General features: G+C 37.4%; 1 protein-coding gene across 5 annotated transcripts in view; it reads left to right on the top strand.

Moving 5' to 3' along the window:
- Window positions 1-26,689, top strand: part of LOC130927196 (ephrin type-A receptor 3-like) — a 167,775-nt gene that overhangs the window by 16,139 nt on the left and 124,947 nt on the right. For 4 of the 5 annotated variants that reach the window (XM_057852842.1, XM_057852843.1, XM_057852844.1 and 1 more), the window contains exon 3: window positions 4,571-5,231. In XM_057852842.1, coding sequence (XP_057708825.1) covers window positions 4,571-5,231 — 661 coding nt within the window. Of the gene's footprint in view, window positions 1-3,878; window positions 3,915-4,570; window positions 5,232-26,689 lie in introns of all 5 variants that reach the window. The other variant, XM_057852845.1, reaches the window with a different exon arrangement.

Here is a 26,689-nt window from a genome sequence, read left to right as displayed (position 1 = left end):
CCAGACCAAATCAATGCTACAAAAGAAATTATTAAAAAAAAAAAAAAAAAAATGTGCATATTTCGACCATAATTAAACCACATTTAGTGATATGATTGAAAGCGAAATGGCAATACAGTATGGTCGATATGTGAACAAACCTCTCTGCCATTGCATTGAAATCGCATTGTATTTTTGTTTGCTTGTTACAACTATGTTTCAAGACTGATATTTTCTAAAACTCTATGTTTAAGTATTGGTAATAAATGACTCATAACAAAAGTCATAATTTCGAAATTCCTGTCAATTCAATTAATTGACTGCCATGGACAATGATAGACATTCAATTCTTTTTATTTGCGAGGGTCAGCAGCGAATAATCGCTGCTAGCCTCACTTTGTCAACATGAATTGGAAAGTCTATAACCATCAATAATTAAAATAAATAAATAAATAATGTTTGACTAACTACCACAGCACATATGTGGTGTATACTATACTGGCAGTCAATGAGTTAAGATTTCTTTATTTTTCTCAAAAATATGGTGGGCGACCAGTGGGCTTCTCTACCACCAGGTGAAACCCTGGCACATGTATATTATTCATATGTTGAATTTTCAAGCATATAATTGTATTATTAATGTGGAATCGCAATGGTTACAATTACTGGAGTGGTTTCAATCATTACTGTTAAGTCCATAAAGGATGCTCACTTTCTGTCTTGTTTTCTAAAGTCTAGGTCTAAAAGCATTCTTACCCTATAGTGGTCTATATACTGGCCCGTTAACTCTCATTGACCTTTCTTTGAAGCGATTGAACGGGTGAACTGCTGAGACGTGCCTGTTGCCATAGTTGTAATTTCTTTAACGGCTCATGTTACTGCACTCTCATTTTACTGTCCCTTAAGTCGCTAAACCTACAGCAAAGATCAGAGAAGTCTGGGACAAGATCACACCAAACAGTGGCCCAGCTGCAACCATTGGGGGCAAGGGTCAGAGGTCACAAGCACCAGTGTAGAGTCCTAGTGTTGTTATATGTCAATTAGGAGCCAATGGGAGGGATGTTTCACAACGTTCGGTGATAAACAAAAGACTTGTCCGCTTGTTGCTTTTAATTATGTTTGGGAAACAAGCGTCTCCTATACACAGTTGGAGTTGAAGCTTTAATCTTTTCATGTACAGTATTTTGGCTGTCTGATGAGGAAAATATTTGCCCTTTAATTACCTCAGCGGCTGTCATCTAGGGCGCTAGACTGTTCAAATTGTTTCAAATGGATTGGGCATCTACTAGTGACAAACTAATTTAATTCACAAAAGGCATTGAAGTTGAGCCTTCACAGCTGGTCCTCACAGTTTAAATGAATTGGACATCTATTTTTGTTAATGGCAGGCAATGAGTTAAGTATTCTCTGTCTTTTATAACAATTTTAAGAAGTGTGGTATTGTTCTCATGTAACTCCATTCTATGTCTCAAATTATAATTAAACATCTTTGTTAGTGGGTTGATACTATTCTTACTCTGATACAGTGATAATAAGATGGCAATTGGTTCCACTCACACCTTCAAGCAACATCTCTTTTGTTAATAACAAAGTGTTAGTAAGAAAAATGATTATATATTTTCTTTGATTGTACTGTAACGCTCATGAAAAAAAGCAATTTACAGTAGTTAATTGAACAATGGTTATGTAGTCATACACACTTGTCAAGCAATTGAACAATTAGGAATGTCTCTTAATGACAAACAGTGGATGTCTCGTATGTAAGCAGCAAACTGTAGTTAATTTTAAACAGCAATAATAACAAAAACTGTGGGTGACTGTGCAATCACTCAAAAGTCCACTCTAGAATTTACCATTCAGATGAGGCAAGCTGAAGCTTATTATTTTGATTTTTTTTAAACCTAAAAAAGTATAAGTTATAAACTAAAGTGTACTTGAGGTAAATGAATATAAGTGGCCTGCTACTAGACATGCACAATATATCGTTTGAACATCGCCATCGCAATGTGCGCATGCGCAATAGTCCATTCGCAGGATGTGTAATTGTTTTGTTGTTGTTGTTTTTTTAATGTAAATTTAATGTTATTGTAATATAATATTATATAATAATATATATATAATTTTTATGTAAACATTTTTTTCATAAAAGACATCTTCATCATTAACAGATAAACCTCCTTTTCCTGGATTAAACGGTGTTATAATACGTGGGATGTCGCGATCGCATATTTCTGCACCTGAGTCCAAGTCACCTGAACATGAAACTCTGCCGATACCGAGTCCTGATCTGATAACTGATGATTTTTTTTTTTGCTTTGACGCTCTCGCTGCCGAGAACAGCCTCTCACTTACACAACAAATAAGTTCCCACAGCACACTTCAGATTGTGTACCTATCTTAACGATTAACACATCTGTGCCTTTGATCATGGAGCTACCTAGGCATCTCTGGCCAGATCAAAGCTACAAACCTGTCAATCATCGCTAACTTTAAGTACCAAATACCAGCTGCACTGGTGACCAAGAAAAACAGTTTGGCCGCACTGCTTTTCAGGAGTGAGCATGAGAGGCTGTACAAACATAAAGCAGAAAAACATATTTTCTAAATTAAAAACAAGATCCTTTTGATCTGAGTCGTATCCTCTAAAAAATGGCGCGATTGGCCCAATTTACGAACATGTGATTGAATCGTGACATCTATAATGAACACAATGTGGTCATAGTGATCAACCAAGTCTTCCCATACAGACCTATTCAAATCTGGTGAAAATTATTCTACTTTTAATATATATCGCAATGTATCGCAAACCCCCCAAAAATCGCAGTGTCAGTTTATTCCGCTCAGCCCAACCTTCTACTGATTCTTTTTTAAGTCATTGTTAGGTTACAAACTCTAAAGACAAACTTTATTAGATGGATTAAATATTTGAGAAGACACATAAAACCATAAAATGTTTGTGTTTTGTGTGCTTGGTGAATATTGATTCATTTACATTACGACTTTGTAAAACAAACAAACAAAAGACTACAGCAAACAGCAAACTACAGCAGACTACTGAAATGCCTCCTCTCTTTTGCCAGCACACTCAAGTATGTCCACTTTTGCCTGTTATTGTTACACCCTGAGAGAGCAAGGACTACCTTTATGAACGAGGCGATACTCTGAAACTATGACACTGGAGAATAAACACCAAAGGAATTTCAAGGGCCATTTTTTTTTTCTTTTTTTTTTTTGTGAAGCTTATGGTGCTCTCTCCTCCTTCCATCTCCCCGCTCTTGAGCCAGCTTCCCCTCGTCAGTCCTCCAGGCTTTTTCTGAAAGATGAAAAGCAAGTGGCCATCCTTATGCTCGAGAGGTCCTTGAACACTCAGGCATATGATTGGCAAACACACATTTCCAACTCAATTTGTAATAGAGAGTAGAAACATTTGTATCTCCTCATGTTATCTCCATGCTTGAAAGCACCTGCTGCGTACCCACCATGGGCCTTAAAATATGTCACTTGAGCTATATATGAATGAACATACAGTAAGCATCCGGAAGGGTTTAAGTTTCAAGTAACACTTGTCCCAAAGTGCCGTAAATTCTGTTACCACTTATAAAGACTGTCTCTGTCTTTCTCACTTAAAAGTACTGCTCATCTATGCACCCATTCCTTTTTATTTCACCAAAAGAGAACAAAGCATTCATTTAGACCCAATCATTCAAATGTATGTCACTTTAACCACAATGAACCCAGTGTTTCAGGTGTTTGCCCATTCATCGTCACTCTGATTTACTGTTGATTTTCCTGAACTGCGAAGTCAAAGCGCATGATCAACGAGCCTTCCCACTGTGTTGAATTCAAAAGGAATGACCCCACTTTCTTGTCTCCTTTCCTCTCTCATCGCTTTCTTCCAGTGGAGGGAAAATGTAAGATAGCCATGAACGTTCCTGGTATACACTGAACTCTCTCCATACTTTCTAGCTTCTTTATTTTCGTAGTAGTTACCGCACGTTTCTATCAGTAGCATTACAATGACGTAGATAGCCAAAGACTGCAGTCCTCACTAGTAGATCAACAGTTAGTAATAAGGGTGAAAAAAACAATACGAGATCCGAGAACCCCCCCCCCCCCCCCCCCCCCCCACACACACACACACTAACCAATCACATTTATTCAAAACATGCGTGTACTGTTTTATTTCAAGAACTTGACATGGTCTAATTTGTTCAACGTTCTAGCATAAGAGATCTCGTAGTGGGATTTTTCACCCTTGATTGTTTAGATTTCAGCATGAAATTGTCTGAATCTGAATAACTTCACAGTAAATGCTTATAGAATGGAGATAACTTTCTTTCTTCTCTCTATTATCCTTCCCTATTTTTCCTTACTTCTGCTTCTCTGATGCTTTCATTTTCTTGCACTTTCTCATTCTCTAACTCTTAACTGTCACCCTTTCCTGATCTTCTTCTGCTATGGCTCCCATATTACCTACCCTTGCTTTTTCTGCCTGTTCTGCAAATTTTCTCCTGCGACTTTCCTGTCTTTTGCTTCTACTTGTCTTTCTCTACTCCTGTCCTCTTTCCCTTTGCTCCCTTTTTTTTTGTAGTGGGAGGAGATCAGTGGCGTGGATGAGCATTACACACCCATCAGGACCTTCCAGGTGTGCAATGTGATGGAATACAGCCAGAACAACTGGCTTCGCACCAACTGGATCCCTCGTCAGTCCGCCCAGAAGATTTACGTCGAATTGAAGTTCACTCTGAGGGACTGCAACTCCATTCCATTAGTCCTGGGTACATGTAAGGAAACCTTCAACCTTCTCTACTTGGAAACCGATGACGACCAAGGCAGTCACTTCCGAGAACACCTGTTCTCCAAGATTGACACCATAGCCGCGGATGAAAGTTTCACTCAAATGGACCTTGGCGACCGCATTCTCAAACTTAACACTGAAGTGCGTGAAGTAGGCCCAATGACCAAGAAGGGCTTCTACCTGGCATTCCAGGACGTGGGTGCCTGTGTAGCTTTAGTCTCTGTGAGGGTTTACTTCAAAAAGTGCCAAAACATAGTGAAGAATCTGGCCTCCTTTCCAGACACAGTGCCCACAGACTCCAAGTCACTGGTTGAGGTGAAAGGTTTATGTGTCAATAACTCGAAAGAGGAGGAGCCCCCACGAATGTACTGCAGCACAGAGGGCGAGTGGCTTGTGCCTATCGGAAAGTGTCTGTGCAACCCAGGCTATGAAGAAAGGAGCAACACCTGCCAAAGTAAGACAGTTCTTTTATTCTGGCATGCTTTATTACTGTAGCTGACTGTTTTATTACGCCTGTCACTTTTCCATCTACAATTTATTTTCTTTCACACATTCTTAAACCTGCCTTTCTTAATCACACAGTGCCTTATGTCTTTGAAATATTGGATGATACTCACTGCACATGCACCAAATATGCAGATGTGATTTGATGTGACAACTTTCACACTCTATCTGTCAGCCCAGAATCTTTGCAGCATAAAATGTGGAATCTTTGTTTTAACCCTTTATAGGGCAAGCAGCTATGGGTATCACATTTTGGGTCATGTAGGCCACAATATTAACATTTGGTATACAAGTGTGGCCTCCAAGAAATACATATGTGGACATTTGGTATGTTACAATTAAATACATTTTTAATTATCAATCATTAATGTGGTTTTTGATATTTGATACATTTTTTATGAATAATAACATTTACTGATAAAAATGAATTGTAATTATATACAATTAATAGAAAAAATACAACAAATAGAAACAGTGCAGAGAGAAAATGAAATTATTAGGGGTGTAACGGTACACAAAAATCTCGGTTTGGTACGTACCTCGGTTTTGAGGTCACGGTTCGGTTCATTTTCGGTACAGTAAGAAAACAAAATGCAAAACATAAATGTGTTTGTTGTTTATTTCACACTTTTGTGCTTTCAATAATAGGAACATTAGCCTATACAAAGCTACAATTCTGCTCAAAAAGTAGCGGGTATTTAAAGATAATCCAACAACAATTTGCCATTCAGACCCCGCGTATTGGTCAGCTTTCTTTCTGAATGAAAGACGAAAAAATAAGATTTGTGTTAAAGAGAAAAGCAATCCCAATGACAAAGATTTTAACATGCATTTTACAAATGAAATGCCTAAATCAAACATTTTTTTTCTTATGAACGGTTTTCAAAAGCTTCAGTGGTGGATTTTCTCAAGTTAAAGTGCCACACAGAAATTAATAAATTTAATTGTGTAAGCAGGATCTGTGTATTATTCTTATTACTTAATTACAGGTGTTTTAGCTCATTTTAATTTATTTTATTTAAATGGGCTATTATTTATTTTATTATGTGTTTATATTTTACAAACGTGATGTAGTGTTCATTTATACTGTATATTTTATGTTGTATAACTTTAGTTCCTATGTGAATATCAGTTCCTACTTGTTTTGTTGTGGTAGGAGAGTTTTGTATTGAACACGGAACCGTGTTGGTTATTATTATAGCAGAGAAGACAGCAGTAAATCAACAAAGACAAGTCAACTGTGCCCCGATCTACCACTCGAGAGATCTGATGGACTCAAAAAGTAGGTTACTATTGCGTATTAGTTTGAAAATCGACCAGATCCACCGTATTTTTACACGAGTGACTTCCGGCCCGATCCTAGCTACCGGTAGTAGTATTGACGCAGGAGGGCCGCGTCTCGTGTCAAATAATAAACTCTGCCGTTCTTTTCGCGTGCGTCGCGTTGAGCCGCTTCTGGGACGCATCTAACACGCGGCCACACTGCGAATGGTGTGCATTGGCTGATTGACTCTAACGCCCGCATTTGACTGCGTTTTTGCGGCGGCCACGTTGTCACGCTGTTGACGTTTCTGGGTTATACTGTCCTACTGTGTTGGTCCTCATTATAGTAGAGAACACGGAGTAAATATAATCTACACAAATAAACTGTAACCCGATCGACTCACAGCCTCTAAAAGTAAGGGTTATATTATGTCAGAACCAAGCACCACGTACCGAAACGGTTCAATACTATTACATGTACCGTTAGACCCTTAGAAATTATGAATAAAATGTGAAAACAATTAATAAAAAAAAAAAATAAAATAAAATAAAATAAAAATAGAAACAGTGGGTTCCAAGAATGTTAGTGCAGGTGGTGAAAAAAGGAAAAAGGTGAGGCTACCATTGAAATAAAGATGGAAATGATAGAAAAATATGAGCGTGGTGTGCGTGTCCGTGAACTGGCTGGACAATACGGCCGTTGAATGTCTACGATCTTGACGGTCCTCCTCTGACCTCCGTTTGCCAGTCTTTATAAGTTAAGGTGACAATTATTATAATTGTAATGGTTAACCCTAAACCCTCGCCAAAAACATTGCCAGCTTCGTCAGTTTTTTAATAATTTATTTCTGAACTTGTGCAACAAAACATGCCTTCTCTCCGCCGCAGCTGAACATGAAAGTAAAAAGTCATCTCTCACTCTGTCACGTTCAAGTACACCACGCAAAACAGATTTGCCACAACAGAACCCAATTTGTTACATTATTACAGGTATACTTATTATCATTATTACTATATTTATTACGATTATTTTATTATTACTCCCATTTGTATTCATAATATATTTGTTTTGCTCTGTGTACTTGCTATTTGCAATAGTACCAGCAGTATTTAGTAAGGATTTAGTGTAGGTTTTAATGGAATTATAATGTATTCTTATGAGAAAATCCTGCTTGCCTTCCACCATTTCAACTTACAAAAAAAGTCCTGGAATGAATTAACTTCGAATGTAGAGGTACCACTGTAAAATAAAAAAGATATGGCCTCCATGACCAAAATGAAATGTGTGCATAATTTTTAACAATTGTATATATAATTTGAATTGTATTTTTATAGATATATTTTTCATATTATTATAATTTTATTTGCATATATAATTCTAAGTATATAGTGTAACATATTATTTAAAACAAAATGTATGCAATTCAAATGTAAAAAAAAAACAAAAAAAAAAAAACAAAGAAATATTCATTATGGTTCCAATATTTTTTTTGTAATTGCACAGTATTTTTAACTCATTGCCTGCCACCGGCAACGATAGACATCCAATTTATTTAAACTGAGAGGACTGGCCGTGAATGCTCATCTTTCTGTGTTATTGACGGCGCTAGACGTCCATTTTAAATGACTTGGACGTCTAGCGCTGTCAATGGCAGCCAATGAGTTCAATGAGTGCCCTCAAAAAGTTAAGCTGATGCATGGGCATCCTGTGTGTATTGTCTTGAAAGGAGCCCGAGAAAACCATAGTGAGGGTGGATGAATCAGCAGTCATACGTTTATTTTTTTCCATTCATGCATGATGTGTTATCCAGGTCTTGGCTGGAGTGTTCAGCACGCAATAGTTTGATAGTAAGCCGCTCTGTGTCACATCATTAACTTTGGGGAGATCTGAACCAGGAGACCAAGAATGGAAGTGATAACCAAGAAGAAAGGAAAAGGTTGAAGAGTGGATGTTAAAATACAAAATAGCTGTGGTGGTGGTTGTGGGTGTTCGAGGAGACATGAATGAGTCAAGTCTGGAGATACTCGATTTCACCCTAAAGTGTATGGATACTTTGAATGTTGCTTGCAGCTATACTGTTGCCCAATTTTGGTCTATGGTCTGCTTACGTCATTATCATGCATGGCAGAAAACGTGTGTGAGTTATTTTCAGTCGGTTGAAGAAGTAAAAGTAAATTGTTGACGGGGCTGCTTTTTTTCAATTTTCCTTCCGAAAAGATTCTCCATCAAATGATTTAAATGAACTGTGAGTTCTTCAAAAATCTGCTTTTTTAAAAATGTAGTCAAACATTAGCTGCATTTTCCTTTTTAACTAAAAATAAAACACTTACAGTACATAGAGTAAATAATATGTCATAGTGCAGCTAAGTATTTAAACTGTACCCAATCAACTGCCAAGCTTCTTGCGTCTCTGATGGGTGAAATGCACTGACATGTAAACAGGAGCAAGGATCTAGGAAGCAAATAGAGAAATGTGATGATTCCGTCCATTGGTGATAACTATAGGTGCACCAAATGATTGGCGGGCCAATTTAATAAATTCTGGGGGATCTGTGATCAGTTGTTCACAATAAATACAGCTGATCTTGTCCACCAATCACGTCAGTGAGTTAGCCACATTAGCACGACAGCATTTGGTTGCGAACATTTGTGGTCAGGATATTTTCATACTTTCTGAGCCCAAGTACTGTTTGCAATTGAAACATCAGCCGTTCTGTACCGTGTTAATGTGTGAATGAGTGGAATTTCAATTGACATTCAGTTTTTTTTTTTTAAATTGAGATTCTGAAAAGTCGCTATGTGGTAATTTTTTTGCGGCCTCGTCTTTCCTTTGTAATCAAATTCAGTCAGGTAATATATGTTAAGGGAATGCACACATTTGGCTCACATTCAAACCATTGACATTGTTTCACAATGGAAAAAGATTGATTGGAATGTTAAAGGTGCAGTGCTGTTTTTTATAAAAAAATTGGCATGTATTGAAAAATCTTTGATAGCTGAGAAAATTTTGATCTGTGCACCCCTATTTGAAGAAAAGACTTGGGAGGTATGCAACATCACTACCAAATGCAGGAATAGGAAGAAAATAATGTACATTTTTTTACTCAGAAATATAGTAATGCACAGATAATCGGATACATAGCTGCAATCGGATAAACGGTCTGGAAATAGTAACATATAAGCTTACCTGTTATGAAAAAGCATGACAACTGTACTGTAGAGTATATGAAAAACATCATATGACCACTTATTTTTCCTAAAATGCTTTTGGAAACTCTGAAATTACACATATGAGTGGTTTCTGGCAACTTCTTGTTTAATTCATGCTCCTTTGTGGTTCATGCGTGTGTTTACATTTTTTTAAATTAAAGCCAAAAGTGCTTGCAGACATAGCATGTGCCATAAAACCCCAATCTGTCTTCGATGTGGCTGGCAGCAGTGGTTTCTGTCATTCTATATGTTCTGCTCCAGAATATTAATGTATTCAAAGCAGACATTTCAGCATTAGGTTGTCCACCATGACTGTAATGCTCTTTTCGTATAAGAGAGACTATCTGCAGCCCCTTTATCTTCCTGGCTTGCAAATGCTGCTGTGTTTATGCACTTTCTGCTTACCAGAAATCCAGGCTCATTGTTAATTAAAGATCAAAGCAAGTCACGGGTTAAACCCCTGCTGGTGGGGCCAAGGGAACTTCTTTTCTGGGATGGTGGACTTCTGGCAGACTCTCTGTCCTCATGCTTTATCACTATCATGTGGGTATCCTGTACAAACAAAACGTCAAAAGATAGAGGAAACAAACGTACGGTTGTTTTGTTCTGATAAATGAGAAATATCTGGACTTGTCCGTGTTCAGATAATGCTTAGAAAACAGACATTGAGCAGGCGAAGGCATCAGCCTCTGATCAGGGTTATGACCTACGACGACTGAAATATCATTGGAATAATTCCAATAGAGTTGCTACAATACTGACATAATGTTTAAATATGAATTTTTTTTTTTTATAAAGCAAGATTACTGTCATGTTAAGGATGCTTCACTGTTGAATTTAAATGTATACAAAATGCATTATGGTGGCAAACATTGTTGCCAACAACAACCCCTTGAGCCAATCAACCCTCTTTCACTTCCTACCTCCCTGTAAATTGTGTGAATGTTTGGATGTACTGGACAATCTCTTATTGAATTCAAAGTGCTCTAATGGACTCTAATAAGGTCTTATGTTACTCTGGAGTGGGACAGCTGCATCAACAGGTCCCTGCATCCCCCACGTGCAGCCACCATGGGCCCCAGAGCACAGCTCGCTGCCCAGACCCTCTGTGTTAACAGACAGATGAGTGTATGGGGTTAGGTCACCTTACAGACTGAGAGCAGAGAAGCTGAACACATATTTACAATGCAGGAGATTGACCAGACACCAAAAAAAGATAAATACAAATATGTGTAAGCCATATATTATCCATAGACAATATCAGTGAAAGCAGTAACAACCAAAAACAACAGAACTGAAACTAATGGAGTGAGCACAATTCATCTGTAGGAGGGAAACTGATTTTGGTGATTTTCATGGTCCAATTATGCCAATTAGTCATTGACTGCGCATGATTTTAATTTAAGTATTTACAGTTCAGGGTCTCGCCCAGAAAACTAACAAAACTAAATAGTAGAGAAACCCACCGACAGCCCACCTTGTTTTGGAGAAAATAAAGAAAAATAAAAAATGCTAGGTTTACAGTTACAACGTAGAGTCTCACAATAAGAAAAGGCTGGGGGCTTACTAGGTTTATAAAGCACTGAGGGAAACCCTACAGTTATGTGATATTTAAAATACATAACTTTCTTTTTTCAATTTTCTTTAAAAGTCTTGTTCAATCATGATTTTTCTTTAATGACTCCAAGTTCCATTTACAGTCACTATTCAAATACTTCCACAACTAAATATACCTGCTATATTTACCGCTACACACACAAACAAACATTATTGCAAGATCACAAGTGAATTCAGGTCAAAATTAAACTGAAAGGAATTTCATCACAGGGTTTAATGAGTGAGGTGTGGAATGTTTTTGTGTGTTTGTGACTCAAACTGCTATTTGCTGAATATTTCATGTTTTGTTTTCTATCACTGCTGTTGCATTAATGCAGTATCTTCCATTAAACAACACCTCTGGCGTGATGAGACAAGTGCCAAGAGAGAACATTAGAGCAGTTTTCTGTGTTTATACAGGCACAAAGTGTGTTTATAGGGCGCCAATAGAGTATACGTGTGATAATCTTGTATTTATATCTGCGCAGATTTCTATCCATACTGCAAACTGTTTATGGAGATGAGGTTGTTTTGTAGTGGTGCCATCAAAAGTGAGCAGGTACTTTTACTTCTGTTATCAGAAAAGGCACAGCATTACCATGGAGGCTGAATGCTGTGAGTACATTTACTTGTAGATATTTCATCATCCATATCATAGTGGACAATATCTTTAGGTCTCAGTGTGTGAGCGGATGTGACGGTGGTGGTCAGATTACTGTATGTTTTTAGAGTATAGTCTCTGCTGAGAATGTGAGGCCAGATTTAATCTAGCTAAATCAGTCTTTCATCTGTCATTAGAACAAACTGCAGCAGGTGAAGTGACTCCTGTCTACCATCAGTGTGAAATTCTTGCGACCTTAATTTGATCCTAAAACAGCAAACGAAATGTCTGTAAGTAGAGTGTCTGTGTACGGAAATGTATGTGCACTTTGCAAATGCAAGCAGCTGTCTGGTCGCATGTTGATGAGAAGCCCGAGTTTACTTTCTCGCTTGAATTAGTAGTAATAGTACCAGTAGTTGTAAAAGCCGTGTCATGTTTTTTTTTTTTTTTTGGTAATCTTTTGCTGCTCAACAATTGTGGCAGTTTTTACATTGCACACTGAAATTATCCAGATGCATGGAAATACAGAGTTGAAATACAGTTATTCTAGGGTTCAGACCAGGGGTGGAAGTGGGCCAGAACTATCTGGTACACCGTACCGGTAAATGATTCGAGGCCGGAATGATCATAAAAGGTGCTTTGATCCTGAAAATATTACGGCAACTTTTAAATCCCCATGTTAAAAAACCTGCCAGGCTGCCACACATGCATCTGCACAAAGAGAACAATTTACTGACGCTAGATTTTTGTACATAAGTGTTAACAACAGGTCTAACAAAGTGCTTGTATAGTGTAATCCGTTTCCAACCCTATTTATTATATTTTTATATTTAGCATGTATCACTGAGTGTAGAGACACAGCTGTGAATGGCCACATCTGGATTTTTGGGGGGATTTTATGGGTGAAACATGGTAATATAACAAGGGTCGCAATGCAGAAATCGCAGACATCAAGGAGTGGTCGAGATGTTCTTTTTCATATATTTACCCTCTTAAAGGTTTTTTTTTTGTTTGTTTCTTTGTTTGGATCATTATTTATCATCTAACATATCGGAGAAAATGTGACAGTAACAAAAAATTACAATTAATCGATTGTTATGAGGTACATATCCGTCACTTTTTTACAGAAGCCGTTTTTTTCATTGTGAAATAATTTGTTTAAAAGTTTAAAATATGCGAGTGAATAATTATTTAAAGTATTTTTTTTTAAACGAAATATTAGACATCAATTACTGATTCTAAGCTAAAAATGACACACATTTTGAATAATAAATATAATTAATTACCTTCGTTTTATGGCTGGGTTGAAAAAAAAAGTGGTTGCGCAACGTCTCTAAACGGGGGTTTCCAGGGTAAAACGGAAATATTAAAAATAGTTTGGGGGCTTAATGTGCCATGAATCTGCTATGGCAGCATATAGACATATTGTTCTATCAAACACAACAGTTGTTTTGGCTTAAAATACAGCAGTTTCTTTTAAAGAAAAGTGCAAGAGCAGAAACTGCTTTATCAGTCTTGTCTGTGTTTTCCGCATATGTGTTTTCTGGAACAAAAAAAAAAAAATTGGAAAAAAAAACCAGAGAGGCAATGAAAAACTTGTTGAATTAATGCAATATAAAAGGACAAGCCAACGGAAAATGTTGATCTTTAAGAGAAAGAGCGTGGAAGAGGTTTATTTTATTTTATTTTATTTTATTTTATTTTATTTTATTTTATTTTATTTGCTCGGATGGGGCGGTTCAAAACATCTTCCTTATTTTAGTTCATTCATGTTAGGCTACTTATTTATTTCCTTATTAATTATAATTTTTTCTTGTGTGATTTTCAGAATATATTCAATTTCGATGTACATAATGTAAGAGTCATTTGGACATATTTTTGTTACCGTAATTAATGTGACTTATTTATATCTTTATCATTACAAAAAAAAAAAAAAAAATGTTTACATTATCTTCAATTTAAATGTACCACCAATGTCTTAAGTTATGTTCTAAAGTTATTAAAATTAGAGGTCGGGGTTGGGGGCACATCATTGAAAAAATGATATATATAATGTGTAAGACCTTTTGTGTTGTATAGGTATAACTGTGCCAAAAGCTGTTTTCTTTGCATTGTAGTGGTTTTAGGAGGTTTGACACCCCCACCGAAAAAAACAAAAAAATCTGGCTCAGTGATGACCTTTTATGTCAAGGAGTTCTGGCAAGAAATTCTAGCAACTTTCACCCCTGGTTAAGCCAGCCGTCAGATCATTCAAAAACTCCAAAATTGAATTGGAATTATGTGTTGCGACAATTTTTGTTTCTGTGTCTCAGAAATGTTTACATGAGCAGAAACAGTCAGTACTGTCTATTGCCTCTTTTTTCCTGCTCGTCTTCTCCCTTGTAGTGTAGACCACTAATAATGCCACCACCAATTCTGCAACTTAGCCAATTCAAGGCACTTATTCGGGACATTAGCTGGCATTAATGGTGCTTGCCATCCAAATCATTTAGACTGGTCTACTCTACAACTTTTGGGTCATGTTGGCCACACAACGTTGTACCAACTGTTAATTATGTGTTTTTTTTTTTTTTGTTTTTTTATTTTGTAATTACCAAAAATAATCACTTGCTCTATAAAGGGGATAATCTTATAATGAAAACACACACACGCATATACTAATAATAATAGTATTAATTAGCAGTATGTAAATGAAAAAAAGAAAAAAAAAATATACAGATTCCCAGCCAAATACTATGGTTTGGTTTCTATATAATTCCATTTATTGGCTCTATTTTACTCTCCTAGAAGCTCCATAATTGAATTGGAATTATATGTTGCAACAATTTTTGTTTCTATGTCTCAAAAATGTTTACATGAACAGAAACAGTACTGTCAATTCCCTCTTTTTTCCTGTTCCTCTTCTCCATTGTGGTGTGCACCACTAATAATGTCATCACCAATTCTGCAACTTAGCCCTTTCAATGCACTCATTCAAGACATTAGCTGGTATTAACGGCGCTTGACGTTCAAATAATTTAGACTGGTCTACAACATGTCCCCTTTTGGGTCATGTTGGCCACACAGCATTGTATCAACTGTTAATTATGTTTTTTTTTTTTTTGTAACTACCAAAAATAATCACTTGCTCTATAAAGGGCTAATCTTATAATTGAAACACACACATACCAATGATATTCGTATTAATTGGCAGTATGTAAATGACAACAAAAAAAAAAAAAGTTCTACACAGGTTCCCAGCCAGATACCATGATCTGGTTTCTATAAAAATCAATTTATTGGCTCCATCTTACTCTCCTAGAAAGTCTGGCTTTGTTTGTGTTGACCGTTATATAACCGTTCGCCTCTTGAGAACATGTCATCTCTGCTCACACATGAGCGTGCGTCTGTATAGTTACCTCTCTGTATTGTAGCCTTTGTATTTATATCTTCCCAGACTAAACCGAGCAATTGTTCTCTGATCCAGCCGCACTCAGCTACACATGATACTTTTACTCGAGATAATGTCTTTTACCGTTTGCCGACCAGATTCGGGCTGCTTTGTTCTTTGTGGCTGAGTGCAGCGTTATTTAATACCACCCAGAGACATCCAGCAGAATGCACACATATTTTCAACACAGACATTTACATCAAATCATCAAATTGCGCTGTCCAGTGCATATATATGCACTTTTTTGTTTTTTTGTTTTGGTAAATGAAGTGTTCTACTTTGCATGGTCGTGTTCGAGGCTAGTGTTGTATTGCATCCGTCCTCTCTTCCCCTGTCACTTCAGTTTAGCGTGAAGGCTTTCTCTACTGCAGCCTTTTGGCTGGGTGCTCCCTGGAATGCAGCCATTTTGGAGCTAAGAAAGAGAAAAAGAAGAAGAGTCGAGAAGAAAAGAAACAGTTTGGACTGAGTGCTCCAGTTAGAGGTCTAGTATTAATGTGATACTACTTTCCAAATAGTGTCAATTAATGCTCATCAAGCAAGCACTTCGATGAAAACATGGAGGGTTATTTTCCCTAAATATCAGATAAAGTATAATATTGTGAATTATCACTAACACATAGTCCTCACTCCAAAGGAGTGGAGCTCTCTTGTTTTGAGTTTTTTAGCTTCCCTCCATTGACTTGATGTATACAAAAATCTAATTAAATAGCTTGGTGAGGGGCCTGCAGTAATCATACCACTCCACTACACAGCGGCCTGGAGGAAAATGTGACTGGGGTGGGGGAGCAAAAGAAGAAGCGAGTGTGGAAAAAGTGAAAAGAGAGACAAGAGAGTGTAGTTAATTAGAGACACCATTAATTCAAACACTGGATTGACTAAGCAAGGCAACTCAGCAATAATTCTGACCGCTGGAGCATGTACTGATCCCACTGCATGTGTGTGTGGTAACGAAGGAACAGGCCAAACAGTTAAACTAAAACACACACTCACATGCTCATCCTTGGCGGAGTTACACAAGGGTGCTGATAAGTGTGCACAGCCTTGCAATGTAGAATGTACTGTTATAGCTCAGTTATTGTGTATTATAGTTCTTCCACAGAGACAAAGACTATGTGCCTGTGAGTAATGCTGTATATTCTGTGTTTGTTAAAGCAGAAAATGCTAGTTTTATAATTAACTGAAAATCGATGCTAATTTCCAATAGCTATTAGTTCTCAACAATAAGCTACCTGACTTTGGTTGGATACAATTACATGGCTTCAACATTTTGGTGTTTAAATATACAGTAAATGTAGGGATGTCCCGATCCGATAACGTGATCAGAATTGGATGAAAAGAATCGGGTTTTTAATTTAAAAAATATATTTATGTTTTTCTGCTTCATGCTTGTACAGCGCCACGGCCTCTCACCCTCCTTCCTGCTAAGCAGTACGGCCAGACTGTCCATCTTGCATTTTGTACTTAACGTTAATGATGATTGACAGGTTGGCAGCTTTGACCTTGCCAGAGAAGCTTGGTAGCGCATGATCAAAGGCACAAATCTATCAATCATCCTTAAACCTGCATAAGTGTGCTGTGGCAACTCATTGTGTAAGTGAGAGGCTGTTCTCTGCAACGTGACCCCGCTAGTACACCAAGCACATCTACGGTGCAACAACGTAGCCGCCACATCAAGGCAGTGAAACGAGGCCGTTAAAGTCAATCAGCCAATGCACACCAGTCGCAGTCCGGCCGCATTTTAGATGCGTCCTAGAAGCGGCTCAACGCGTTGCACGCGAAAAGAACAGCAGAGTTTATTATTTGACGCGAGACGCCACCCTCCTGTGTCAATACTGCTTGGTAGGCTTGGGCAGACCGGAAGTCACTCGTGTAAAAATGCGGTTGATCCGGTCAATTTTCAAGATAATATGCAATCGTAACCCTTACTTTTCGAGTCCATCAGATCTCTTGAGGCTGTGGGTAGATCGGGTCACAATTTACTTGTTGTTGTTGATTTACTGCTATCTTCTCTGCTATAATAATAAACAACATGGCAGGACAGTATCTATTCTGCTTGGAACGGTGCGCACCAGTACCCCTGTGTTCAATACGGAACCCTCTTTCCACAACAAAACACATAGGAACTAATTTTTACATAGTAACTAAAATTATACAACTTAAAATATGGAATATAAATGAATACTACATCACATTTGTAAAAGATAAATAAGTAATAAAATGAATAATAGCCTGTATAAATAAAATAAATTGAAATGAGCCAAAACACCTGTAATTAAATAATAAGTATAATACACAAATCCTGCTTACACAATTAAATTTATTAATTCTCTCGCGCAATCTTGCAATCCTCGCGTGAACCGATCGAGCCGCTCCACAGACGCTCTGTTCGTAAATAGCGTCCCATGGAAATTGACGGTGAATATCACTCATGCGTTGACATGCCGGCATCGCTGAAGCGCAGTAGACATGCCTGGTGTGTTACCGGGATGAGTGTCAAAGCATGAGTGGAGTCACTCAATGAAGCATTTAACAAAAACAAGCATTTTTCTACTTCCTTCTTGTTTAAAAATAATTTACATTATGAAGGCAGCATAGTGGGACAGTAACATATTCGGAACTTTTGTTTAAAAAAATAAAAAATCAGCAAATTGGGACTCTGTATCGGCAGATTCTCAAAATCAGATGAATCGGACTCTGGTGCAAAAATAAGCGATTGGGACATCCCTAGTATAATGCTTTATTCTCTTTGTTTTATGATTTTTCAGTACACTTTAACTGGAAGTGATATACTGTAATAAACAGTTTTGAGTAAGTAGGCTTTGGAGAACTTTGGGAGCTAGTGTAAGAACATGGACTGATTTGAAAAGTGTTTTAATAATGGGTTTTAATCGGACTTAATGTGATTTAACTCTTTCATTTAATTCATTGGCTGCCAGTGACGGCACTAGGCATCTAACTTGACTAGGCGGTTGGCAGCAATTGTACATCTTGTACATCTAGAGTCGTCAGTGGCAGTGAAAAATGAGTAGTCACAGCCAGTCTTCCCAGCTTAATGAATTGTGCGTCACAAGCAATGAGTTTTATGTTTTTTTATTCATATCAGTTTTATTTATTATGTTTTTACTAACATTTTTTTTAATTTATAATTGCATTTATTCATAAAAATATACATAATTTAAACTTACTGTGCATGTTGGCCATGTTATTATTTATTTTTTACTATTATTATTATTATTGTTATTATTATTTTTGCTGTCAATAACAGCAATAAATGTCCAATCAATTTGTTCATTAGTAGCCATGATTGCTATCCCTCATAGTAGAGATGCATTGGATGTCTACTAGTTACAAACTAATTTAAATTCACATCAAAAGGTTAGAAAATGCCACATGATTTGACATTTATCATCATGGATTGCATTGTAACGTCAATTAGCAAAAATAGTCACGGACTTTCAACTCCCTCCACAGATTTTCTATGGGGTTGAGATCTGGAGACTGGCTCGGCCACTCCAGGACCATGAAATGCTTCTTACGAAGCCACTCCTTTCTTGCCCTGGCTGTGTGTTTGGGATCATTGTCATGCTGAAAGACCCAGCCACGTCTCATCTTCAATGCCCTTGCTGATGGATGGAGATTTTCACTCAAAATCTCTCGATACATGGCCCCATTCATTCTTTCCTTTACACATATTAGTCATCCTGGTCCCTTTGCAGAAAAACAGCCCCAAAGCATGATGTCCACCCCCATGCTTCACAGTGGGTATGGTGTTCTTCGGATGCAATTCAGTAGTCTTTCTCCTCCAAACATGAGAACCTGTGTTTCTACCAAAAAGTTCTATTTTGGTTTCATCTGACCAAAACACATTCTCCCAGTCCTCTTCTGGATCATCCAAATGCTCTCTAGCGAACCGCAGAAGGGCCTGGACGTGTACTTTCTTCAGCAGAGGGACACGTCTTGAAGTGCAGTATTTGAGTCCCTGGCGGCGCATTGTGTTACTGATAGTAGCCTTTGTTACTGTGCTCCCAGCTCTCTGTAGGCCATTCACTAGGTCCCCCCGTGTGGTTCTGGGATTTTTGGTCACCGTTCTTGTTATCATTTTGATGCCACGGGGTGAGATCTTGCATGCAGCCCCAGATCGAGGGAGATTATCAGTGGTCTTGTATGTCTTCCATTTTCTAATAATTGCTCCCACAATTGATTTCTTTACACCAAGCGTTTTACCTATTGCAGATTCAGTCTTCCCAGCCTGGTGCAGGTCTACAATTTTGTCTCTGGTGTCCTTCGACAGCTCTGTGGTCTTGGCCATAGTGGAGTTTGGAGTGTGACTGACTGAGATTGTGGACAGGTGTCTTTTATAACGATAATGAGTTAAAACAGGTGCCATCAATACAGGTAACGAGTGGAGCCTCGTTAGACCTCGTTAGAAGAAGTTAGACCTCTTTAACAGACAGAAATCTTGCTTGTTTGTAGGTGACCAAATACTTATTTTCCACTTTAATTTGGAAATAAATTCTTTAAAAATCAAACAATGTGATTTTCTGTTTTTTTCTTTTTTTTTTTTTTACATTCTGTCTCTCATGGTTGAGGTTTACCCATGTTGACAATTACAGGCATCTATAATCTTTTCAAGTAGGAGAACTTGCACAATTGGTGGTTGACTAAATACTTATTTGCCCCACTGTATAAGGGTTAAGAATGTGGTATAGGCTAAAACTATGTGAGACTTCTCTTCATCACATTTTACAGGTGGGCCTGGAACATATCACTCTCAATAAAAGGGTTCATTGCATTGATGAACTGAACTTGTGTGTTTAGTATTTGTCGGGGGCCAATGAGCAGGCCGTAGCCAAGGATGCAAGGGGGGCTTGTTCATTTGTGGCGTGATTGCCTGTTGCGCTCCTCTTTATGGGCCTTCCATTGCAAGCTGGGGGTGACGGGTAAACCTGCCACCCTGGGGCCCTAGTAATGTTGGGACTTCAAAGCTGTTGGTAACCACAGGCTCAGGAATTCAACTTAACACTCTGAAACAAACATGCACACGCAAACAAACAAACAAACAAACACATAAAGGATAGATCGCTAGATAGATCGGGTATTTATTTGTTGAAGAGGCCTGACCAGTTGACTTCACCACTTCACACTGGTCAATCTTTGTGTGCAAGCGTGTGCTCAAAAAGACTCGAGGCATGTGGTTTTGTGTCTTTTCCACACTAAAGGAAAAAGAGGGGAAAAAAAAACATTTTTATGTATGTATCTTTGCATGCAAACCACATATGCATTTGATGGGTGTGGAACCTTTCTTGGCATGGATTTTAGTGTGTGTGTGTGTGTGTGTGTGTGTGTGTGTGTGTGTGTGTGCATTTCATGTGTATGTACAGAATGCGTGGGTGGCCCTACAGTGTGACAGCAGGATGGACATTGTGGGAAACACTGTGTTTACTGACACTGTGGTTGTTTGGAAACACATGAAATGTAACAGAGAAGTCAATCCATCACTGCTTGATGTGCAGGCAAGGGCGAGCTGAATAAGAAATACTGAAGGTTGGGTATGTGGAAGAAAATGTCCTATATATAGTAAGAAGAAGTCGTCTGTCGTTTAGACTGCTTCTGAAACTGCTATTGTGATGTTTGAGAATGAGCGGACAGTATGATAAAGTATACAGTAATTAAAATATTTTCTCTGAATTGTTGAGTAGTTTTCTCCAGCACCGTATATTTTATGAAGATTTACCTTAAAAAGACTAAGGAACTTTTCCCAAGATGAGTTCTTCACAGACAGTAATAATATGCAATATCCTTCTTTTTTACACTGTAAATCAGTTTCAACATTTCTTTATTTTAAATGTTCCCTAAAATTAAACATTATAATAAAAACAACTTGTGTAAAGAGAAACAGATTAATGTCATTGGTCACCATACACGCTACAATTGTAAAACTAACACAAATAATTGATAATGCACTTTTTATTTCATACCGAGTACACATAGTGGTGGCATGGACAATATAGAAAGTGTAACTTTTGTAACACTAGAAATATGTCATTAACAGTGGTACCTCGACATACGATCGCTTCGACACGCTATCTTTTCGACATCCGACGTAAAATTTGACTCGCCATTTGTTTCTACATCAGAGGATATGCTCGAAATACGACGTCATGACAGCACCACAGACAAACACACGGCGGATTTTCTTGTGACAGAAATCAGCGCAGGTTTTAAAAAGGTTGGTTCAGGTAGCAAAACAAGGAAAAAGGTGACGCATTGAAATGATGATGCAAATTATAGAAAAATATGAGCGTGGGTGAGCATTCGTGAACTGGCTCAACAATACATCTCCACGGTCCTCCTCCGACTACCGTCCGCTTGTTTAGGTGAATATTATAATTGTGATAACATTGCAAAGAAATCGCCATCTTTGTCAGGTTTTCATCATTTATTTCAGAACTTATTCAACACAAAACGCCTACTGTCCGCCGCAGTTAACGGTGTTCTCAAGAAAACATGGAAAGTGAAAGTAAACTCTCAACCTCACCGCTCCGTCTCTCTGTCACGTCGGCCGGGCGTTGCGTTCAGGTACAGCAAAAAATGTTCGCCACATTCGGACCAGATTCGTTACATTATTACAGGAATTATAATTATTATTATTAGTAGTAGTAATATTATTATATTATTCCAATTTTTATTTATAATTAATTGTTTTGCTACTGTACAGTATGTGTAATTGCCATTTGTAATAGTACCAGCAGTATTTATTAAGGATTTAGTGTCGGTTTTTGGGCTTTTGAACGAATTAATGGAATTATAATGTACAGTGATACCTCAGCTCACGAACGCTTAAGCTCACGAACTTTTCGCCTCAAGAACATTAAATTTGCGAGCATATAGTCTCTGCTGACGAACTAGTTTTCGGCGGACGAACCAAACCACGCGGTCGAACAGCGCCACGAGAAGCTGACGCACGCTCACGGCGTCCCAGTTCGTCCCCTCCCTTTCGTTGAGTGCGGACGTGGTTTGTATTTGATAGACATTTTGGACCATATTGAGTGTACTTTTGCTATTATGGGACCGAAAAAGACCCCACCACAGGCTAGTGTTAAGCCTAAGAAGACATTAAATAAAATACGGTATATTTTTGTGTAGTTTTACGGCTTATTTAGTAGAAAATTATGTTTTATGGGGACTTGGGAACGTATTATTCTCATTTTAATGGTTTCTTATGGGAAATAAATGTTCGGAAGACGAACTTTTCGCCTTACACACACTTTCTGGGAACCAATTATGTTCGTGAGCTGAGGTATCACTGTATTCTTATGGGAAAATCCTGCTCGACATATGACCATTTCGACTTACAAACAAGGTCCTGGAACGAATTAACTTCGTATGTAGAGGTACCACTGTATATTTTTATGCTATGTTATGAATATCAGTTTGAATGAATTCTGTTCCTGAGGTAAAATATGCTTATAATATTTTGGCTATTAAATCATGTGAGCAATGTGTTTTGAATGACTTTTAATATGGTGCAATTCTACACCCAAACAACTACAATAACAACAATAAAAAAATAAAATAATAATAATGATAAAAACTAGGGCTGAATGGTATTGGCAAAAATTAACATTGCAATTTTTTTGGGTGTTTGCGATATATTGCGATATTAAACTTTCACCAGACTTGAACAGCTCAGTTTGGGAAGACTTTGGTTGACTCACTATGACCAGAGGCGTAGCAAGGGTCCCCGGGGGCCCCAGGCAACAGGCAACATGGGGCCCTTTGAGCATGTGCAAGTAAGGGGGACAGTTGGACTTGGAGCAATAGCATATTTAGTAAAAGTCTGATAACACGCCCCTCCCACCCCCAGTTGCATTATTCATTCACTTCACACTATCCTTGATTACTTACACACATTTGCCTTAATAAACAAAATGTACTTCAGATTATTATTATTATTATTGTGCTTAGTACACATACCTTTACACATACCGTATTCTACTGACTAGCTGGTAAGTTATATTGCTTTTACTTAATAAGGATAACATTCTGGCACAGAAGTGAATCATGTAACATCTTATTATGGAGATAGAATAGTGCCAAAAGAAGTGAGGTTGTAAAATGGAAAATTATCCCTGTAAAATGATCAATTTTAACTAAAAAAAACGCTTGTATTTCCAAATTTTGCGTTGTAAAATAAACATGAAAAAAAAAAACTCGAAGGAATAAATTGTTCTACAAGTTGTTTTTTTCTGTTTGCAAGTATTTTTTTTTTTTTTTTTTTTTTTTTTCTACAGGTGTTTTTTCTTCACTATGGGTTAAAAATTACCAATTACAAGTGCACAAGTTTTGTCACATTCTGTTTGAGTTTTATGAGCCAAAAAAGATACTCGTAACCTAGTTTTAAAATTAAAAAAAAAATACATGTAAAATGACCAGTGCTGTTAATAACGGCGTTACAATATAACGGCGTTACTAACGGCGTTATTTTTTTCAGTAATGAGTAATCTAATTAATTACTTTTCTCATCTTGGCAACGCCGTTACCGTTACTGAGGCGGGAAAGGCGTGCGTTACTATGCGTTACTAAGTTGGTTGAATAAAAAAAAGTCTGAGAGAAACGGACTCACGGGGACGAGAGCAGAGCAGGAGTGGGGAAGACGCCGTTGCAACCGCGATGCTAGGTGGCTCCAATAATACCTGACTGCAGCCATAGCCGACAAACTACACCCACATGACACGGTAGATATCATATTATAGAACTAGATGCAAATGACAGACAATGCTGCATTGCCAACATGTTTTAAGGACTACATGCGTTTGTAAACAGCCGCCATCTTAAAGCAGTAGACCTCTCAGGAAGGCCCTGATGTAGAGATCCTTCCTAGTGGAACCTAAGTAATTTTTTAAAATTTAAAATGCTCCTAAATCGGCAAAATCTTAACTTAAATCTATCTTTAAATGATGAAACAGTTTTAAAACTTACACATGTTTAAAGTAGACAGAAGGGAACTAATGCAATAACGGGAGAAATTTTAACAACTTTAACGATTGATTCACAACTTTAAATGACTTCCACACATAGCAAAGGTTACTAGCTAGTTATCGCAATACCCTTGTGTCTAGTTAAGTGGAGGGTAAAGAATTGGGCTAGGGCCAATTGTCCCCCAAACCCTTTAAGCTTCACATTGTGTGACCTGTGTTTTTTTTTTTTTTTTTTTTTTTTTGAGAAAAAAATATTTATATCACTAGTTACTTTGCCAAGTAACTAATTACTCTTACATTCAGGTAACTGAGTTACTAACGCAATTACTTTTTGGGAGAAGTAATTTGTAACTGTAATTAATTACTTTTTAAAAGTAAAATTAACAACACTGCATGGCACTAAATGCGTTAGTAGACAGCCGCCATCTTAAAGCAGTAGACTTTTTAGGACGGCTCTGTTGTAGAGAACCTTCCTAGCGAACCTAAGTAACTTTTTATCTAAAATACTTCTAAATCGGCAAAATCTTGACTTGAATCTATCTTTAAATGATGAAACAGTTTTAAAACTTTCATATGTCGAAAGTAGAGAGAAGGGAACAAATGCAATAATGGGAGCAATTTTAACAACTTTTAACAGTTGATTCAGGGTAAAGGGTAAATTAGGGTAAAGAATTGGGCTCGGGCCAATTGTACCAAAAACCTTCACAAAAAACTTCACATAGTGTGGCCAATGTTTTTTTTTTTTTTTTTTGAGGGAAAAAAAAAAAAAGTAATTATCACCAATTACTTTGCCAAGAAACTAATTACTCTTACATTCAGGTAACTGAGTTACTAACGCAATTACTTTTTGGGAGAAGTAATTTGTAACTATAATTAATTACTTTTTTTCAGTAAGATTAACAACACTGAAAATGACTAATTTTAACTTGTAGAACAAAACAACAACAACTTGTATTTCCAAACTTTGCGTTGTGATATAAACATGAAAAAAACAATGTAAAAAAAATTCTACAAGTGTCTTTTTTTTCGTTTACAAGTATTTTTTTTTTTTTTTTTGTTCTACGGGTGTTTTTCTTTGCTACAGGTTAAAAACCACCATTACAACCTCACGAGTTTTGTCTCCCCCTTGTCGCGTTTTCAGAGACAAAAGTCATTTGTAACCACAGACGAAAAAAACTACTTGTACATCGAAATAATCTGTTGTAAAACACAAATACAAAAATATCATTCCAAGTCGTGGTAAAAAAAAGACGTTAAGAGCACAATCTAGTGAATAGTTCTTCAGGTGTATTTTCTTTAACCCTTGTGCCGAATATTACATTATATGTAATTTTTTTATGGTTTTTGTTTTTACATCAAAGAGAAATAATAGGGAAAAAAAACTCCAAATGTTAAATATTTCCTAGGTTCTTAAAACAGGCAGACGTTCCAAATGCAACTTTGCCGTCATTTCTAAACCTTCGCATTAAGTAGCCAAAGAACTTGAATGCACGTGACTCGAAATTACAAAATATGTAACCATTATAATTCATAAATTTGGATTTACTGTACACCTGACGTATTTTATTGCAATTTTCGTGATTTTCGTATCAATCCTTTCAACGACGGTCAAATAACATGTGAGACGGATATAGAGTGTATTTACACCCCTATTCCAGCAGGTGGCGCAAGAGACCACTAAATGATTTTGCATGCAAACTCCATACTGTTTAAAAGCTGGATTTTCGAGTGCGCGCTGCGTGCGGTCATCTTGGCCATAAAAGCGGCGAAAACTAAGCACTTTACACTCATATGGATGTACAACATCATTTTAAGATGCTAAACTAACACCTTCCCTCTTAAAGCAAATGTGCAATGCGAATACAATGTAAAGAACGCTCTCCTCGACGCAGCGGGAACGAGTGGGATCAACCAGCCGACGTAACAGGAAAAACAAGAAACGGTCGCGCTGATAACGGCTCTAACTTATCATATGAACTTTATGGCATGAAGAGGAAATACTTACATTCGTTCATGGACTCACAGATTAATCCCCCAACAGGTGGGGTGGCCGTCCTCTGCTCGAAATGCGCACTCTACGTTTACACCTATTCTCGTTCTCAGAATATGCAGCGCTTGTGACGTAGGACAATAACAGGACTGGTTTCTATGGGAACGTACGCAGCGGCATACCGCATACCAAGAAACCTTGCTAAAAGCGGTATTAAAATTGCTAATAAAATCGTTTAGGATTATTTTAGATGCATATATGTTATATTTTTCTTATAGAGTATTCAACGAGGAATACGATAGACCCATTAATAGACTGTCTTGGAAAAATCCCCAT

Source organism: Corythoichthys intestinalis, chromosome 12, assembly GCF_030265065.1.
Source record: "Corythoichthys intestinalis isolate RoL2023-P3 chromosome 12, ASM3026506v1, whole genome shotgun sequence".
NCBI classification, from domain to species: Eukaryota; Metazoa; Chordata; class Actinopteri; order Syngnathiformes; family Syngnathidae; genus Corythoichthys; species Corythoichthys intestinalis.
Note: the sequence above shows the minus strand (reverse complement) of the source record. Positions and strands in the feature narration are given on the sequence as shown.